This window comes from Nyctibius grandis, chromosome 9 (assembly GCF_013368605.1).
Source record: "Nyctibius grandis isolate bNycGra1 chromosome 9, bNycGra1.pri, whole genome shotgun sequence".
Lineage (NCBI taxonomy): Eukaryota > Metazoa > Chordata > Aves > Nyctibiiformes > Nyctibiidae > Nyctibius > Nyctibius grandis.
Genome location: NC_090666.1, coordinates 27589255 through 27609668, shown reverse-complemented (window position 1 = coordinate 27609668; position 20414 = coordinate 27589255). Strand labels below are relative to the sequence as shown.

The window sequence follows — 20414 nt, the reverse complement described above, 5'->3', positions numbered from 1 at the left end:
TGGACAACAGTGATAACTTACGGGAGGAAAAAAGTGGCTGTTTTTGTCTATACCAGTAGTCTACGTTAGAACTGTTTTAATATTGCTGACCCCCAAAACTGAGTTGTTCCCTGCCTTAATGTATTGAGCCATATGCTTTCTTGATTCTGCTTTATATATCTTTTGGCACTTAAACACGTAAAGATTTGATTCCAAGTTTGCTTTTTAAATGGCTGGCGGAGGAGGAAGGAAAGAGGAGTATCTGTCGGGTTGAAAAGCTGAGTTTCCAGCATGCTTATGTCACTTGAGAGCGTGATAGTTTACAAAATCCATGTATTGTAAGCATGAGTGCTTAATGCTGAAGTTAGATATGATTTTCTTATGCATATGAACATTATTAGGCAGAAAACCAAAACGGAACTGTTCCCAAGCCTGACTAACTATCATGAGAAATTATATATTGAGAATGGAGGATGATTCAATTTAGCTTTCTAAATGAAAGCATACAATATCTTGTTAAATCTTAAATATCTTGTTAAATCCTTAAATCTTTTCTCAGAATTTTGTTTACCTCTTCTATTGCTGTTCATTAAACAGTGAGCAAAAAGCGACAGTATTTTTCTTGCTGTGCACAGCTTTGCCAGCATGGGTTCTCAATTGTGTTACTGTGTTTGTTGTATTACAGGATAGATACTTAAACACAACATGTGAATATTTATTTGTCTTTGTATGTGTTTTTAAAAATTGAATATATATGCATGAAGTTTGCTGTTTGATTATTTTTCTTTCACACTTTTCCCATTATCCCCACTAGTAACTATTGTCCGCTGTCCTTGCATTTATTGCAGATATGCAAATATGTCATTTAATATTAAAGCATTATACTTGATATAAGGTACAGATCTTAAGACTACTGAGAACAAACATCAGGCCTGTCTGCACAGATGGAAGTAAATCTTGTGCCTGAGCTAGAGGCATGTTTTGGCTGAGATGGGCTTTTTAATATGAATTGTTAGAATTTTCCTTTTTTTTTTTAAATTAATGAACTATTAGTGAAAAGCAATTAGTTATACATTTGAAATAGACTCAGAACGCAATATTATTAATCTGAAGACTTTCTGAGCAAAGGAAGGCAGAATAATAGGGGAGGGCGTGTTTTGCTGCTCTGAGAAGATGATCTTTCCTATCAACTTTCTCCCTTCTTGTGGAGTCTCAGACCGCGGGCACAAGCTGTCAGCGTGCAGCCTAGCCAGGCGGGCCGGTACCGACAGCACCGTGATCCTACAGAGTGCAAGGCTGAAAATGCAAGTGCCTCTTGCGAGTGTGCAGTCCTCGGGTCATACATTAATGCACGGTTGTGAATAGCTTTTCTTCATTTGAAGCAGCTTATCATGTTCTCACCAGAAATAAAATGAAGACAGAGTTAATTTTCATGGCAGCAGTTATCAGCGTGCGTAAGCTTTGCCTTCTCTCCTCTACACTTGCAGATTTACAGTATGCTCGTATCCTAGCCCAGGTGCTGACGGTCTGGGCGTGCTTTTGGCCCCTCTGGAGCGAGGATTTGCAGCAGTGCTAACTTGCATTTCAGAGACTGATAAGTTTGTTTAAGCAATGATGTTTGGCATAACACTCATTCCTGAGCAAGGATACTTCTGACAAATCCACTTTAGACCTGACAAAGTTCAGCAGTGGTTTTCCCCCGCTGACTTTTAAAGGCTTATTGCTTAATTGCTAGCGTTAAGGTGGCTCTCATTGGAAAAACACGCGGGAACCCTCTGTGTTACGGCCTGCCACAGACCAGCTCATCAAACCGGTAAGATGGGGTTTGTAGGAGGGGTTATATTCACTGCAGTACTTCTTGTTCTTTAATTCCGGTTTTTGTAGATATCATCCTGTGTTCAGCACTACCTGTAGGAAGAAATTTTCTTCAGTGTGGTCCATATTTCCATTTCAAACTGTTCTGTACTACTTTAAGAGCAGGAAATGATCTTAATTTGATTTGTCACCAAAAAAAAAAGGCCCTTGCTTTTATGAGGAAGTTGATCTAAGTGCAAGTCTTAGATGGAGCTGAGCAGTCACAGCAGCGTACCGAACACGCTGAAGTTGTTCTCCTACCTGAGGGTGGTACGCGGTGCTACGCAGCTGCAAGCGTTTCGTATTTCCCTTCCTCTCGGCTGGAAGCTGGAAATTTTGCCTTAGTCCTGATTCCTCCATCGATTTAAAGATCTGAATTATTTTTTCTCTTTGCTTGCAGTTGGGGCACAATGGTTAACTGTCCCAGGATCTCTGGGCTTCTCAGTAGGTGTTTGAGAGTTTTCTTGTTGGATGCACTGTGATAGTGCTGTGAGGGATTTTGGTCTAGACACTCCCTGGTGGCAAAGAGCTTCAAGGGTTAACCTGCTAGCTGACTGCAGAGTAGAGAGAAATATTCTTTCAAACATTACACTAAAATGTTTTTATTATCTATGAAAAATAGGCAATATATCCATATATAGGCTTGTGGGATGATTCTGCTCTTGTTAAGTTTCCAGCTACGGTGAGCCTCTGATACTGCTGACATTTTTGTAACGTGGCTCTGGATTTATTCCGAAATCGCTGTTGGAAGAGGCTGAACTCTGATCCCACTGTCCTTATTTTGTAGAGAGCAACCTATTCCCCTTGCCAAAACAAAGATGTGCACGCTGGAGTTCCTCAGAAAATTACTTCCTTTTCCTGCTTTTTTACGCACTCAAGTATGAATTGCCCAAATTGTTGGTGAAGAGGAAGGTAGTCTGTGATTAGAGACAGACCCGTACCCTTGTGGAAATGAAAAATGGTATATATAACGTTCTAGAAATTCAAGGTCTAGTATCATTAGGGGAATTCCTCTTCTAGCAAGTATTCTGTTAGTCCTTTGTATTTGTATGTGGAGAAGTCCCAAAGCCAGTATGTTTGTATGAAGGGCCATGCTGAGTATAGTACTGTGAAGGTGGCGAGGTTCTTTTCAGTCTGTTTAATCATTACAGTGTTATTTATTGAATGATAAGACAGAAGGTAAGTATTTTGGGCAAGAATTTTGTGCAACTTCAAATAAAAATAAACAATTTTTTCCTGACCTTTCTCTGGTTTCTTACTGGATCAAATGCCAAAGGACTTGTCAGGGACTGGGTGAAGGCTGAAAAACTGGAGTTCCCTCTGGTGGCTGCGTGCAGTTGGAAAGCATGATAGATCTTTCTAAAGGAGTGACACTGTGAATATATTAATCTAAAGATGAGCAGAATGAAAACTCTAAAATATTAATCTAAAATAGACTTCTGTCTTTCTGCAAGACACTCTTTATGGCTTTTGGTGTATCACTGCCATAAAATTAAATGCTGCTTGTTTCAGCCTGACTTTTTGTTTAGAAAAGTGTTAGGTAGCAGGAGGCATCTTTGTAATGAAAGGATACTATGTTAGAGTGAGGAACTGGCTTTTCTCAAAACGGATTAAATCGTTAAAGGTTAATATTTAAATAAAGTGGTAGTAGTAATTACTGGTTTTGAGGAGAAAATGCTCTGAGTATTCCATTCATGGCACCAAATGGTTGTGTGTATGAGGGCATCACTAGGGAAAATGAAATCTCCTGAATTTTTTTTTTTTTCAAACCACCTCAATTTTAAAAGTTACTTAATAGCTTTAATTATTAAAGGTTATGCCGCCTCAGAGAATTATTAAAGATTGTTTTGCAATAAATGTGTAGCAAGCTTCACAGGTGTGGTTATGAGTGCTCTGAGCAGAAATGCCCACTGTCTGCATCTCTCTTACCACATTGTTTTCAACATTTTCTCTGTGGAAATGGAAGCTTTTGTTTGACTCATGGGATGCCTCATTAAAACAGTATCAAGATTTGCTCCCTTCTTTATCTTATTAAAAAACTTCATTAGTGACCTTCTCTTACTGCATCCAAATTCAGAGCTTTTTTTTTTCCCTACGTAGTTTGTGTATTTGGTGTCTTTACAAAGTGTATATCTAGTGCCTTAATTCTGGCTTATTTTACTTCGAAGCCCAAGTCTTCAATTTTCTTAATGCTAATCATAGGGAATTTATGATGTGAGATGTGTTTTCAGTGTAAAAAGCTGATTTGTGATAGGTACCTCTCAGTTCTGGGATTTTTTTCTTAGGATACTGTGGGTAATATGAAAAATGATGAGTGGGATTATTCACACACTGCTCTGTGTAATTCAAAGAAAAAAAATTCTACGCCAAATGTGAACTGATTGGAAGGAGATGTAGTTTTTGAGTGTGTTTTCAATGAAACTTATAAACTTAACCTCAGCTATCCCCTCCCTTCCCCTGAACCGGATCTCTCCTCATTTTTTTTCAGTCATTTAGAAAAACACTATTCCCTTTGGCTCTTAGGCTCTTGATCTGGGGAAGCCATTAATTTTCTAGAAGTCTTTTGGGAAACCATCTTGACTGTGGTGCTGAATGTTCCCAGAAGAAGTTGCCATGTTCTGGACCTCTTGAGTTCTGCTGAGCTTTTCCTTTCATTTGGTCCTTTTTGAACTTCATTCCATTTTAGATGGAGAGACTTAGAAAAAGATTCTGTTTTGAAATGCTCCCCCTCTCCCCAACGGCAAAGTGAGTAATAATGAAGCACTTGGTTTTAAATTTCTGCTCTTGGGAACTTGTATATTTTGTTTGGTTTCAGAGCAGGAAAAAGTTGATAGGATCGTTCCCATCAAGGAAAAAAAAATGTGCTCAGGTTGTATGTGGGTTTTGCTCTGTAACTTTCTTTTAAGCATTTCAGTCGTCTGTATCCATGGTAATTTTCTGTACTCCTAAATGCTACTTTGGGTCTGTTTTGTTTCTTCTAAACTAGTTTTAGTACAGGATCTTTCTTCTGAATTAGTAAATTCCAGTGAAGTACTGAAACCATAAAAGAGCTGTTTATTTAGACTTTGAACTGGTCCCTGATATTTGACTTGAGTGTCAGTTTTTGTAGTCTCAGCCTTACTTGGACCTTTGCTTGAAGTCACAGTCACCTTTTGTCTTGAGTGGAGAATGTTTATCAGGGGTTTGAAGCTTTAGATTTCTTTTCTTTTTTGTTTGTTTCCCCTTTTCTTTTTGGAGCAGTGCAGACACAGTTTGGTCTTTCAAGTCTAACTTGGTACCTTGCTTTTTGGAATGGGGGAGGATGTGCTGGCAGGCTTCAGAGGTAGCCTTTTTCTAGTTAAGGTCCATAAAAAGTGTAACTTCAAGAAGCTGCAAATCTATTGCTCTTTCAACTAAAAAACTTAACCTATCTACTTAAGTAAATTGCTATTTGGGCTTCATTTGAGGCATATTTTTAAATTGTTATACAATAAATGGGAGTAGCTGCATACGTCAGCACAGCAGTTGCTACAGCTGTTCTTATGTCCAGAGAAAGATGTCTGGGGCTTTAAGTTCATGCCCATGTAGGTGTTTGTATTCTTGCGTTGTTAACTCATAGATCGAGTGCCATCTTCATGTTTGAAACATTCTGATGTAGAATATGGAAAAAATATTCCTTTGTCTTATTTAATACACTAGTTTTTTATGAATAAGTCTATTCCACTTAATTATGTACTGCTTAGAAATTTGAGGTGAATTGTCCAGCCTTGTGCCCTGAGATGCCAGCCGGGACACTGCTGTTCTGAGCGAGCTGGCTGCTTTTTGAGTGGATAGAACTTGCTCATGAAGTCTTTTACAGGGTTAAGAATTCCCTTTCTGGTATCTTACTGCCTTCACTTGCCCTTTATTATATAACGATTCCTTCTAAATCTTTGTTTTACAGATTGAAGAAAGGCCAGAAAAAGACTTTGAGAAGGTAAGAAGGGTCTTCTGAATTATTCTGCCAATAGCGCTTTCTTCACGTTCTTTTTTGTAGGTAGAGCTCACAGTGAGTGTACGAAAATCTTCTAGAAAACCCACTGTGGGGCAACACTTCGAATTATTGGAGCCTTCTACTACTACATTTTTTTAAGATAAACTTTTAAACCTCTGTGGTTATTCAGAGGTTAAGTAGTTGACCTTCAGTAACGGTTCTCTGAAATTGCTTTAGGCTAAGCCACATGAATAGTGGTTTTGTTTATTAGATTTTAGTTATGGTATTACATAAAAATAAATAAATAATAAAATAAATAAATTATTAAAAGAAAAAAAAGGTCGGTACTGCAGTAGTGAGAAATTGGCTTAATGCAGAACCCTCAGCACTATAAAACAGTTAAGGTGGCTACTGCTGCAGAATAGATAAATGTCCATGAAAGGAGAGGAGCTTGAGGGGTAGTCAAAAGCATCCACAAAATGTATTATTACAAGTTTTGAAAATATCTGGCAAAATGATACTAACCTATAAAGACTTTGTCTAATTTAGAATTAATAGTTAGAAGCTAAGCCATGCAAGCTCCAATTTCAGTAGTGTTTAAATATATCTGATCAGCCTTTTCTTATTAGTTTACCTTGTTAAATCTTGATCTTTTGATTTTTCTTCTTAGACAGTTAACATTTTAATCAAATTTGCATAATTTAGTAGCACAAAGGTTGGTGTAATGTGTATTTAAAAAAAAAAAAACACCACACAAAACCAAAACACAACAACAAAACCAATCAAACAAAAAAAAAAATCCACCCCCCCAAAAAAACCCCTACAAACCCACAATCTGGAAATTTTAACCATTGCTAACTGTGTGTGATTGTAGGGAGCACGTACTGTTTCAAGTTTATCAGCAGCTACCTTAGCTTCTCTGGGTGGGACTTCTTCACGAAGAGGCAGTGGGGATACGTCTATCTCGGCTGATACAGAGGCATCTATTAGAGAAATTAAGGTAAGAAATACTTAAAACCAGCATAAATTGTTAGGAATCTGTCTCTTAACTATGGCTCTTTTGATCAGAATGTTTTTATGCCTTGTATTTGATAAATTAATAAACTATAAGATTACTTCAGGGTAGTGCTGATGTTCCCATTACTGACAATAGAAATTGGCAGTAAGAATTGGGACTGACAGGTAATACTAACTAGGACTGTCCCCCACATTATTATTAAATAGGCTAATATTATCTAAAGGTTATTATTAAATATGCTTTCGGCTTCTTTCCAAAAAAAGAAGCTGTCTTTTCTTCCCCTTTTGGCAGTTCTGACAAAATGAATTGTGTGCTGTCAATGAAAAGTGAAGAGCTTTATCAGAGAGATGCTGCTGGGAAGCTAGTGTGTATTGCAGGAATATTTGAGCAAAGAGCAGATCAGACATGATAATAGACACATCTCATCCTAACCTAATGAAATAGGAAATGGTAATGTAAGCAGCACTGCACTTATTGGGTGCTAATCTGGGAAGGGGGCTGTATTTTATAATCTAATTCATGCTGCCATGAAGTTAGACACATTTGAATAGCAAATAGCTACTCAATCCAGTGTTCGTATCATTAGGTGCTAGTCTGGGTAGTCCATAGCTAAATTGGTTTGGTGATTTGTTTTTTAATGCTCCATTCTGAAGACTATTTTAAAATGGGGAATCTGAATTCTGTTAACTTTCATGCATATGACTTACACCTCTTCTGAAATTACAGCCAGTTAAAACATCTCGAATTTGTATTAGGACCTCGGGTACAAGCAGGTCTGTCCTGGTTTCACCACTGTAAAACAGCTGAAAGATAGCCATTTGCTGGTGACCAAGGGCAAAAGAGGAGAGAGACTGTGAAATAGGACTTACAATTAAATTTCCTATGGCTTTCATACAGTCTTTCCTACATCTCGAGTACAGCCTGTATTTCAGGCTTGCTTTGGCAGTCCTTAACACCAGAATTCTTCAGAGAGGGTGATAACAGGTGAAGGGGGTAGAGAAGGGCTGTGTGGCTGGAGCGTGTAACTGTTGGAGGCTTTGAAGCTGGGTCTGCGTCTTGTCCTTAACGTCGAAGATTTTGTTTTTTCCAGTCAAGAAGAGCAGGATTAGCATAAACTTCTAACCAAGAAGTTTCATTGTCCAACAAGGCTTCAGGTTAGGATCAGCCCGCTTAACCTGTGTGGTAGCACTGTTTAAATGAGAGCTTTGGATACCTGCTTTTCCTGATCAGCTACGCTTCTGCCCGTTCGTTTCAGTGGCATCATTCACCTTTCTCACCATTTCCCTCAGGATATCTATGAGTTAAAGGACCAGATTCAGGATATAGAAGGCAAATACATGCAGGGACTGAAAGAAATTAAGGTATTGGTTTACTGCAGACCTGGAGTGTGATCATTAACACCAGCTTAACATTAAGAGAGTCAGTGTGTGAGACCCAGAACTGACCTTGCATGCTTTCTTCTGGGAGGGGCTGTGAATTGTGTGAAAAGCATTTCATTAACTGGAAAAGTATCTGTTCTGACCTCAATTGATTGTGGTGAGAAATGCTTCCAAATGTTAACTGAAAGGCTGCTGATTACTATTGCATGTGATCTTTGCTGCTTTGAGAAGGTAATAATTTTGCTAGCAAATTAATATTATTAGGATTTTTTTTTATAGCTTCCTAATCCAGGAAGCCTTCCGATATTGGAAGATGAACTACAATTCATATCCTACAGTGCTATGAAAAATCGGAAGTTTAAAAGCTTGGATGTTTTTGTTTTGATAAGGTCCAGCATGCCTTTGGAAAGTCGCGCATGTGAGGTGGTGACTGTAGGTTTGGTTTCATATTTGGATCACAGAAGACACCCTTAAACAATTCTTGTAACAAAGCTTGTTACATGAAGAATGAACCCTCACACCAGTGGGCACAAAGGAAGCGCTTACCACTTTCATGAAGCCATAAATGAACACCTAACTTGTGCATCCGCGTACCACCACCTCAGAAGCGAGCAGCAACATGAGCTGCATTTTTAGGAAAAGGCAGTCTTGGAAATATGTATGTAACATCCAGGCATATAATGCCACATTTAGCAGCACTAATTGCTGACTGTGTCATCGGCTCAACGCCGTGGCAGGTGAAGATGCTGCCATCTTAAGTGAGTTCTCAATGGAAAAAGAGTAGTTTGGCCCTTTTTCTGTAAAACCTAACTTTTTTTTTCACTGATCAGTGTGTAGCAGGTGTAGGAAAATAATCCCACCGCATAAAAAATGTAGGTAATTTTTCAGTTGGTGTCCCTTAGACTGTCTTTTGTGGTGATTTGTACCTAAGCCCCACTGCTTGATGCTAAGAAAACAAAACGTAGCATGCTGAAGGAGTGGTGCAGCAACTACCTTCACTTCTTACTTACATATACTTCCTTTCCAGTTAATTTCTGGGGTTTAATCCTACTGCTGTTTCCAGATCCTGCTTTCCTTTGCTTGGTATTTCATTGGGCTGGGAAGTGCACCAAAACACAGTTTGTGTTTGAAACTGTACAAATTCGTGTCCTTAAAGACAGATTCTCTTATTTGTCAACTGAAATGTAAACTAAGCTGATTCAAACTTAATTTTGTCATCATCTCACCACTATCATCCCCAGTTCCATTGACTGAATGAAAAGGGAAGTATATAAAGCTCACCTGTACTTTAGATGTAATTATTAGAATTACTTAAGTTCTGAGAGAAATTGCTTGATCTGTAAACTAAAATGTTGACATGAGTGTCCTCCTTGTTCCTGAATTTGCACTGTTTTGTTTATGTAACTTTTTTGTTTCTGTATTAAAATCAAATACCGCAACGTTTGACTGTACAACATGGAAAATGATCCTCATCTTTATTTTGCCATCATCTGTTGTTAGAAATACCTCGGTATCTTATATTCAGGTCAAGTTGATAGGAGAGGTTTTCGAGACCCTGGGAATTGTGTCTTACGGAGTAAATTTGTAAAGAAGGGATATGATATAGGAAAGCTGATGAAAAATTATACGTCAGGTCACAAAAGCTGCAGCTTTTGCATGGCAAATTCTAATTCCTGAGTCAGTATATTTAGTGGTTCCCACACTGCAAGGATCCCTGAAATTTGTGTGACGTGGCTGTCAAACTGCCTTAATTTAAGGCCTGAGGTCATCTAAAATGATCTTAAATCAAGGCCAGTTTACCTTTAAAAAAAAAATTCCAACTTGTCATCTTCAGCAGCTGCTTTGAGCTGCCAGTGTGCAGGGGCAGGGGGAGGAGGGAGAAGGAAGAAAACTGAGAAGGCAGAAGCTGAAGCAGCAGAGAACAGGAAACATTTTATCCTGCCTGAGGAAAGGTTCCTTGCTTGTAAACAGACGTCTGGTGGGAACACAGGGGAGAGGTTATCCTCACCTTGGGACAGTTGGTAAGCCTCTCTAGCCCATGATTAGCACTGGTTTCTGTAGGAGTGCTCAGCATGCTTGTGGTTTAGTACTTAATTTTCTTGTTGAAGGTCTTGGTTAGCAAAGTGTCCCTTATAACTGACTCTGGTTGCTTATTCTTTGCAGGACTCTCTAGCTGAAGTTGAAGAGAAATACAAAAAGGCTATGGTGTCCAATGCTCAACTAGACAATGAAAAAACAAATTTCATGTACCAAGTAGATACCCTGAAGGATGCGCTCTTAGAGTTAGAGGAACAGCTGGCAGAATCCAGGCGACAATATGAAGAAAAAAGTAAAGTATGTATATAAGCTATGGCGTGTTATTTAACAGGGAAAGATTGGGCGGGGGACACAGAGACGTTTGGGAAGAGGCAACCAAATTACTAGTCAAGATTTTAAATAAGTTATTGTTTTAGTTACTGTTAAAGCAAGTGGAATAGCAGCATATTATGTGGTTGTGATCATTCAAATGGGAATCTTCCCTAAGTTTCTGTCTTATAAAGCGATTTCTGAAGAAGTAAAGAAATGTTTTATATGGTAAGGCTCTGTTGATACTGTCACATGTCCTTTTAAATTCTATCTTTAAAAGTAAATTCAGAGGGTTTGTTCATAGTGACTTCTGGAGTGTTTTTACACACAAAGCTCTCTTCAGAAGGCCCGTGGGAGAGTTGTGCAGTTTATATAGTTAAGGTGGCTACTTGGTTGAGAGTTGAATTAAGTTTTACATGAATTCAGTGTCTGACAGCTAGTGAGTTGGTGTTAAATAATAGATCTGTGGCTTGTGTTAGCTTTTCAGAACTGGCTCTTTAGCTTGGGGCATTTGACTACAGTGTACTTGAAAATGCATAGTTCCTGGAAGATACAGTGTGGGTTTTATTTTTTTAAAGTCTGCAATGTCTAGCTAACTTTTAGTACACGGTTATGTGGAAAGAGTTGGTTAAATTCCAGTCCATTCATCTGTGAAGTCTGTGGAACTTGAGTGTAAAAGCTATTCACTACCAGCCTGCTGCTCAATTTACGAAACTGGGTAAATGATGTCTCTCTTCTGTATTTGAGGGAATAATAGTTTATTGGAAAAAGGACAATTAAGATAAAAATTTTACTCTTGTGGGGTTGTGATTAGAAGAATATTCAAGAATTGCATTGCAGTAAGCATTTTCTTTGTGGTTGGGTTTATTTTCTCCTTTTTTTTCATGGGATGCTATTTTTGATCAATAAAAACGTCATGAATATTTCATTATTCATAGGAATTTGAGAGGGAGAAGCATGCTCATAGCATATTGCAGTTTCAATTCATGGAAGTCAAAGAGGCTTTGAAGCAAAGAGAAGAAATGCTTGCAGTAAGTAACTTGTTTTTTCTTTTTAATGGCTTCTGTGATTAATATGATCCCAGTTAGCAGTAGAAGTGTAGAAGGTGAGGCGTGGAGAATTTTATTCCTTACTCAAGTTTCTCACCTGAAGAAATACTAGTGTTTCAAGCCAAACAGGTTCAGAGCTGACTAATAGAAATAGTACTTTCATAAGTATTATCTGAATTTGAAATTTTCTTTTTTGCCTCATCCATAATACTGTGTTTCAGACAGCTGTTTGTGGAGATGCAGGGGAATCTGATGGAACTGTCTAACTTTGTTGCAAGTCATCTCATGGATAGTAAGATTGTCTTCAGGAGTGTAGGTCTAGTTGAGATGTCAGAAACTGTGAAACTGTGCATGTAGATACTCTTTAGCACCTGAGTTTTTTCATTCTTTGGCATCATTGCAATCTTAACCTTCTTTGTTAATCTGTTACCTGCTTTCTGTCTTCTTGTTTTGCTCCTGTTTCTCAGGAAATCCAGCAGCTGCAACAGAAACAGCAGAGCTATGTCAGGGAAATTTCTGATCTTCAGGAGACAATAGAGTGGAAAGACAAAAAAATAGGGGTAGGACTGTCAACTCCTGAAACGTGTTCAGAGTGGCACTGTCATTCTCCAGCTGATTCTGCTTTTGCAAAACCTCATGAATAAAATCCTCCCTAGTGACTTTGCTTGGTGTGGCTGTCTGACGGTATTACCAGTGAAATAGCAAATAGCAGATTTTGTCTTTGGCTGGTATCACAAAATCCAAGAAAAACTTAGCAGCTGGTCTGATTTCAAAACCTAAAGTAATCTATTTGCTGTGGTGCACCATTTGTAGTTGCCATATTGAGAAAGGAAGTGCTATTTATAATGCAATTCCATCAGCACTGAATTTCTGCAGATTTAATCTGTGGACTGAGTAGAAACTGGAGTGTCCTACAGAAGCAATAGAGCTATTTATGGGCTATTGGGATGAAAGCCTCTAACTCTCCCTTGCTTCTAATCCCTTCCCACCACCCGCTATCAAAGCCAAATGGAAACCTGCTCTTAAAGAAAAGCATGGCTTTCTTTTCTAATGATGAGCACTGAAAGACTTTCTGAATATAGGAGAAAGAAATCTGTCAACTTGCCCATGCTTGCGATGTCCAATAATTCATAGCAATTTGAAACTCAGAATTTTCTGATTTTTGTTACTGTTCTACATTTATGTAGAAATATTGGGGGGGTTCACTAGCAAAACATGCATTTGCACATGGTACACCCCAGCCTAAAGGTGACTTATTGGCAGCTTTCAAATTAATGGAAATGTACTGCACCCATGATGGTAACCCATGGAATAAAAAGACTTAAAATCTGCTGGGTCTGCTTTCATGCCATTCTGCTAACACATGGGGATTGCACTGTGTCTTCAGTCTGCATTTTGAAGCAATATGGATATCAATTAATTTGTCTAGCAGAGAAGAATGAAAAGTGGATCCTCATTTGAAGGATCCCTAACGGAGGTTTGGGCTCTGAATGTCTGTAGCAGGAATTCCTGGTTATTGAATAAGCTGTGCGTTTCTTGGATTTGAAGTTTATCTGTGTGTATGTAAACTTGGTCCTTTAATCTGTAAACTTTACCTTTTCGTACATGCCACTTCCATGAATCTCTGAATATCTTAAATCTGCCCCTTCTTGTTTACACTTGCTTTTCATGGTCTTTACTTGTCTTCCTTCCTTTCTTCACATCTCCTCGCCCTCTGTCTGTGTTGGGAACTCAGGCATTAGAGAGGCAGAAAGATTTCTTTGATTCCATAAGGAGTGAGCGGGATGACCTTAGAGATGAAGTGGTTGTGCTGAAGGAGCAACTGAAGGTATGCAAGAGGAATAAAAGAAACTTATATTCAACTGCTGACTTTTTCCTCCTGTACACTTTTGCAGAAAATTTTAATCTAGCTTAGTAGCAAGAACTCTATTTTCATGTTGCCTATAAGATGCCATTTCAGGATTTTCTGTATGAAATCCCTCCCACTAATATTGACGGTGAGCTCTTAGTATAGACTGTAGGATTAAGTAGTTGCTTTTCTAGGAGACGCTTCTCTGAGGAACATCTTACTCAGCAGATTTATGTTTAAAAAAAAAAAAGCTGAGATCGTGTATTTCTGTCATAATGGCTAAACTGAGAACTGAATATTCTGTGCTCTTTTTTGACTTCCAGCCATTTTTAATGGAACGATTGAAGCAATTGTTTATTCAGAATGTCAAGGACAAGAACACCAGAATTGTCCTCCCCTTCCTGAGCAGCAGACTCTAAAGCATTGCTTTTGCTTCTCCACAGAAACATGGAATAATCCCAGACTCTGACATAGCCACCAATGGGGAGACATCAGACATTCTTGATAATGAAGGACACTTGGATTCTTCCAAAACTGTTCCAGGCACAACTCAGGCATTAAAGACAGGAGGGGATGGGATGCTAGGTAAGTGCTGTACATCCTTTCACATCTGTCTGTCTGTCCATTCATTCATCTTTGCTTGGAGTTTGGGCATTTGTTAGTACGACAATTAACACATCACGCAGCATGCTACTTGTCAAATCACTTCCTGGGCATTTTTCTGCTTAATATTTATTATCACTTCAAGTACATTGTGCAGTTTCCTGCAAAGGCAGACTTCATTTCCCATTCAAGGCAACAAAGGACGAGAATACAAATATTGCATTACAGATAAGTAGCAGTCATTCAGATTACTATTTAAACCCTGAATTTGAAAATTGTCCCAGAATAATCCTACTGTTGTTCAATATTTTTCAGCACATATCTTAAAGAATCAGAGAAAAAACATTTTAGTTTCCTATAAAGAACTTACATGTTGGTTCATTTATATACGTGAGAACTCTAAGCATCTGCTGAAAAACAGTGCTGGGCACTGTTAAAACACAAACGTAGGAATTTGTCATTCTTGGTATCTAGTACTATTGACCAGTTCATATTAACACTTCAACATTTTTACTTGCTATAACAGGATTAACACTGTTCAGTTCAAAGAAGATAACTCTAAGACAGATAGCGTTAGGAAGGAGAAATCTGGTTGGCAAAAAGTTTCTTCTTATGCAGTTGTGATGAATGGCCTCTCAGAGAACTGTTATGTTAGTGGAAGGAAAGGAAATAATAGATTTTTCTGCTGATTTTGTTCTAAATGAACATTCTAATAAATAGCAACAGGCAGCCAACTGTTGCAAGCGCAAGCTGTCTTGCTTTTAGCTGTTGGCTGCTTTTTCCTCACTCAGTTTTTGTGTGGAAACAATATGGAACACCAAAACCAAGGTAAGGGTGTATTTTTAAATGTAACATGTTTTCAGTCTCTCCTTATTCTGGTTTTTTTTTTTGGAAATAGATCCAACATAGACCCAAAAGCTAACTGCTGAAACCACAAACACTGTTGTTCTAATACCTGTTGCTTCTAAATATAAGTTGAAGAAAAACTGTTACAGAAACCCCCCCAAAACCGCAGAAGTTCCCGTCCCTTTGGGTGGATGAAGTAGCTGTAAGGGGCACCGAGTGCTTGAGCTTTGGTCTGTGTTGGTAATGTTAAACAGCTGAACCATTTGCTTGCCAATCAGATTTTACATTCAATGTTTGTCATACATACTGATGATGCCTGTTTATGATACTTAGGAGTAAATATTACTGAATAATCCTTGATTGCTTCATTATGATGGCATCAGACACACACTCTTGCATGCATAGAGTGGTGTTAGGTTTAAAGTTGTAGATAATATTGCTGAGAAAAAATAATCTTTACTGTTAGTGTTACATCTGCAAGTATTACTGTTAAATTGCACTCTGTGAAACAGTTCTCATCTACAAAAGCTGTAATTCACACAGCCAAGAGCATAAAACTTTTACTTTACAAAATCCCAAGCCAGCACCAGAGACTTCTTGCTTTGAGAGGGTGGTGGTGAATTTCACTGATCAAAAACCCCAGACTCTTACTAATTCAATTGCTGCTTTGCCTCACATAATTGGCAAAAGCTGATCTTTTATTAACCTGTTCTTTCATTCATTCTCTTTCGGGTTTTAAGTGGGGAGGTAAGTGCTATGGTGTGGTCCCTTCAACTTTCTCAATGGTCTTTTAGGCAAAACCAATGAAGTGGACATGAAAAATGAGATTTTGGAGGATGTGGGGAAAAGAGAAATCTTGCAGAATACTGAGCATGAGGAACACAAAGAGGAGCAGGAAGTACAGACATTGCATGCTGATGAAAATGCAAAGGGAGAAACAATGGTTGAAGAATGCGATGCCCTGTCAACAGTGATGTTACCAGATAGGAGGTTTACAGAACAAATTCAAAGCCTTACAGAACATGTGTTAGGGAGCACTTCTTCAAACGATGATAGTGACGCAGATGATTTGAGAAAGGAGACTGGGTCTGCAGGCACAGCAGTCCAACAGCCTGTTAGTACGGAGGCTGAACACCATGACTTAAATGCAAGGACAAACGAGAACTCGGGGGTGGGCTCTCTGCAAGGTCATGAGATTTTTGAGACTCCTCAGGAAATGCCTAGTGTCTTAGGTACAGAGCATGAACTGGAAAAAGCTGCACCCGAACAGAAAGAACGAGAGGATCTTAAAACTAGCCATGGCCTGAGTGATGATGAAATCGATCAGGAAGCCGACTTGGCAAATGAGAGCTGTGAGTTGGTTTCTAACCAGGCAGGGCTCCCAGAGGTTACAGTAGCAGGCTTGATTAGTGAAGAGGTGAATGTGGAGAGTCACACTGAGGGACTCCAGGACTCAGAAGAAAGTGCTGAAAACAAGGTTACAAATGTCTTGGAGGAAAAGCTTATTGAAAGCAAAGACTGCACTGATGGAAGAATTGATAAAACAGGAGGTGATAGAGCTGAAGGAAAAAATGAAGTTGGGAATATAGTTCAGGGTCAGACAAGGGAAACAGAGTCTGTGGGTTTGGAGGGGATGGAGTCAGGTGAAAGTGATGTCCCAGCAGATACAAGTGAAAAGGAAGATGGTGCAGATCAGGCAGACATCCAACCAGTTTCTTCAGAGGACAGTCTTTCAGCATCATCAGAGGAGCAAAATATGCAAGGTAAAACTGAACCTGAAAATGCTACGGCTGAGAAGGATGGACAGAAGGAGGTATTACTAGAAGAGTTGGATATGTGTTCAGATTCTGCAGAAACAGGTGAGCAAGATAAGGTGTCTGTGGAGGCTGTAGGCTGTATTACTGAGGTAAAAGGAAGTGTGCTGCAGCAGGCAGAGCCAGGCACGGATGTTGTGAAAGAGGTGACAACTCAGGAAACCAGTTTAGACCCAAGTCTTTTAGATGACAAAATTCAGGAGTCAGAATTGGAAACGGAGGATGAGTCTGGGAAAGAAAAGGAAAGTGGGACAGAATGGGTAGAGGATTTAAAGCTGAAGGCAGAAGTTCAAACAGTTCGGTGTAGTGAAGAAACAACAGGTGATACAGTGGGAGAGAAAAATACTCCTTTAGAAGGTGAAGCGCAGAATGTAGTTAAACAAGAGGAAGGCGAATCTAAAGAGGAGTCAACCATAGATGTTAGCGTAACTACTGAAAACACAGTTGATAAAGAAACACTGAAAGAAAATGAGCAAGAGTTAGAGCTTGCAAACCACCATGGTGGTGGATTTGCTTCTGAGGAAGGTGCAAATAATTCCCTGGCACAGAAAGCTGAGCAGGATGAAAATGTTAGTGAACAAGTTAAGTTGGAGGGTCAAGCAGAGGAAAGACTGGAAGATAATGGTGATGCATTTGATTTTGATGAAGAGTCAAAACAGATACTAGAAACTGATGAAAAATGTGATGGAGAGAAAGCTGATACACAGAAGGGAGAGGGTGATGGAGCAAATGCTGCTGTCAGAAGAACTGCCCAAATGGTCAAAGCTGGAGAAAGAATAGACGAAACAGAAACTGAAGATGCCTTGACTGAAGATGACAGCTTGCAGCATGAAAAAGTAGATGAGCCTGAAGAAACAGGGTGCTTGCAAGGGGAAGCGTCACGGAAGACTGATGAGAAGACTGAGGTGATGGAAGATGAAATTGAAGCATCAAATTCTACTAAAGTGGAAAAAATACCAGATGAAAATGTTTTGGAACAGGATTTGGAAAGTGCTGGCAATAACAGGGATGAAAGCAAAGAGGATTTGCAGGGTGGTAGAAAGGGTAAGGGTAAATCCAGAGATGATTGTACAATATCATAACTTCAAAATCTCAAGACTACACAAGTTAGATGCCATTTGGTCAGTCCCAGTACAGAAGCATGCACTTTGCACAATACATCAGACCTTAGGAATACTCTTAAAGTTTTTTCTTTGTAGGTAACTCTCCTCATAATACAATGTTATGTAAGTGGTTATGATGCAAGTAGTAAGTTATTCACTGAAGTACCTAGCCACAAGAAATTGTGCGTGAGTTTGGTTTTGCTGCGTCTCAGGTTTAAAGTTTATCACCAAAAGAGCAAGCTTCACAAATTGACTACTCAGACTATCTTCCAAGTACTTTTAGTGTGGATAACTGCTATTAAGGAATTTCTACATGAAATTCCTTTTTTCTAGCCTAGATGATAGATGTCTTGAATGTACTTATGTGCATTGGATCTATGTGAACTTATGCATGTACTTATGTGTACTTATGTGCATTAGATCTACAAAGTACATTAACAGTTTATGAAGGAACTCAATAGATCAGCAACACTGATCTGATGTTGAAACTTCTTTCTGAATGATTAAAGCCTAGGAACCACTTTTTTTTTTTACTATTGAAAAAAAAAAAAAGATACTCTCATTCCACTTTGTATTTCTGATACGGTCATATTCCAAAATATAGTTAGATCACTGTGAATCTTCTTAGTCTAAACACTTTGGAAGAGCAGTATACAGTTTGAAGAAAGTGCAACATACAGATCTTAGTTTGCTGAAAGGAATACATACATACATGTTTACTTCATCTAGGCACTTTGCACCACAATAGGCCTTATACACCATGTCTCACATGGGTTTTTTATCTTTTCCAAAGAAAGTGTCAATGCACACTGTAATGTGTGCTTAGGTTTGCTATCAAGTACTGTCTAGCTATGAATATAGAAAATGCCTATTTTTCCAATAAGTTTTTTTGTTTAACATTGCATTTCTTTACTGCGTTATTTTTTGCAAACTATGATTCTGAAGGAATGTTTTTATCTCTGAAAAATTCTTACCTCTTCTTTTCTGGAAAGAAGATAACTTTGCATGTCTTAACTCTTGTTGGATATCAGACCAAAGATGATTGTTGTTCTGTATAACTAGCTCCTGTGCTTTATGAAAAGCTGGATTGCTTTGAATTGCTGGCATAAATTAGACATTTTGACTCCATTGGTGTATTTCTTCTTGCATCTCTGCTAGTGCTTGGGAGGAAGAGCATGTTTTGCATACTTAAAAATTAATTTAAGGTTGTTTAAGCAATGGATGTCCCAAGGGAATGCAAGTTGAGGAGTTGGGGTGGGGGAGCTGTGGAAGGCTGTATTTGTGTTGATGTTACAAAGTTGATGGAGTACAAACAGACTGCAAAATTTCAAGATGTATATCAAAATATACTGAGCTGTATATAATTGAAATAAACATATTTCATACTTTAAATTGCCTGTCCAGAGCACTGTTTATAAACCTACATAATTATTTATTTATATCATTTCAAAAACATCTTTCTGCAGCTTTCTTTGTTAAATTTATTGCATTGTGCTACATAGCTAAAAGAACTATCTTACTAGGAATGGGCAGCCTTGGTGTTTGAGGACCTGTAATATAGGATGGCACCCTTAACTGTAAACCTATAACAGGACTATAAACCTGTAACTCTTTTCATATGGCTTCTCTCCAACTTACAACAGCTCCAGTATGGTTTCTGTAAGTATTAGCAGTTCTGCTTCTTAAGGGTTTACACTAAATGCTAATCTTAAAAGTCATAGATCTTAAAAGCATCTCTTCTTACTATGTAGCACTGTTAATCTATTTGTCTCTGCTATACTCACGACTGTAATGCTGAAAGTATTTTAAATGTATTTATATTCAAACGTTAAACACACTTAAATATATAATTAAATGTGCTTGCCAGGCTTCACCTATACTTGGATGGATGTATAAGCAACTCTTGAGTGAAATTAGGCACATTCCAGCATTTCCTGTATTTTTCATACGAGTTTTGTTTCTAATAGAAATGCTTCTGGATGGTTGAGGGAGTTAATGGTGAGCTGATTTTAACTAGCTTTTCCACTTCAGCAAGCAAAGCATCTGTAGGAGAAGTCCTTTTTAACATCAGGTTACAGAAGGAGAAATTATGACAGCTCTAGTCTTAACTAACTGTCCATGTACCCGCTCTTATCCCACAGTAACTGGCGAGCTCTCAGTGAAACTACGGTAGGAGCAGGAACATGGACAGGCAGTGCAGAACAGCTGATGGGCTGTAAATCCAGTCTTGAACATGAGCTGCTTGGTACCTCTGTTGGCAGCTAGTCCCTGACTTCTGGAACTGGGCAAGAACTGTGAAGGAGGTGGTCATGGTGTTCTTTACCTCTTTGGTCTTGCCTTGAGTATACGCACATTGAGGGATAAATCATCTTGAAGGTAAAGGGAACTGCTAGATGTTATATCCCAAACTGAATAATTTAAATATTATATGCAGCTAGCATTTGAGTGAAATGTGTGCCATAAGAGAGAGAGAGGGAGGGGACAGTGTCTCAGGAGGAATTACCTATAAAATGCATCTTTTGTGAAGTTACACAATTGACACAATTGAAAACCACTTTTGGCATTTTCCCTGCCATATCTAATACATACAAGAAGAGATCTAGCTTGTCTCTTCCATAGGTT

The 20414-nt window shown here is 38.6% G+C and overlaps 1 protein-coding gene across 8 annotated transcripts in view; it reads left to right on the top strand.

The window, feature by feature from the left end:
* Positions 1 to 20414, top strand: part of LRRFIP1 (LRR binding FLII interacting protein 1) — a 118208-nt gene that overhangs the window by 83553 nt on the left and 14241 nt on the right. For 5 of the 8 annotated variants that reach the window (XM_068408193.1, XM_068408189.1, XM_068408191.1 and 2 more), the window contains 9 exons: positions 5756 to 5788; positions 6660 to 6785; positions 8093 to 8164; positions 10346 to 10516; positions 11467 to 11559; positions 12045 to 12137; positions 13313 to 13405; positions 13870 to 14011; positions 15670 to 19184. In XM_068408193.1, coding sequence (XP_068264294.1) covers positions 5756 to 5788; positions 6660 to 6785; positions 8093 to 8164; positions 10346 to 10516; positions 11467 to 11559; positions 12045 to 12137; positions 13313 to 13405; positions 13870 to 14011; positions 15670 to 17771 — 2925 coding nt within the window. In that variant the 3' untranslated portion in view covers positions 17772 to 19184. Of the gene's footprint in view, positions 1 to 5755; positions 5789 to 6659; positions 6786 to 8092; positions 8165 to 10345; positions 10517 to 11466; positions 11560 to 12044; positions 12138 to 13312; positions 13406 to 13869; positions 14012 to 15669; positions 19185 to 20414 lie in introns of those variants that run through there. The other 3 variants (XM_068408194.1, XM_068408192.1, XM_068408195.1) reach the window with 3 other exon arrangements.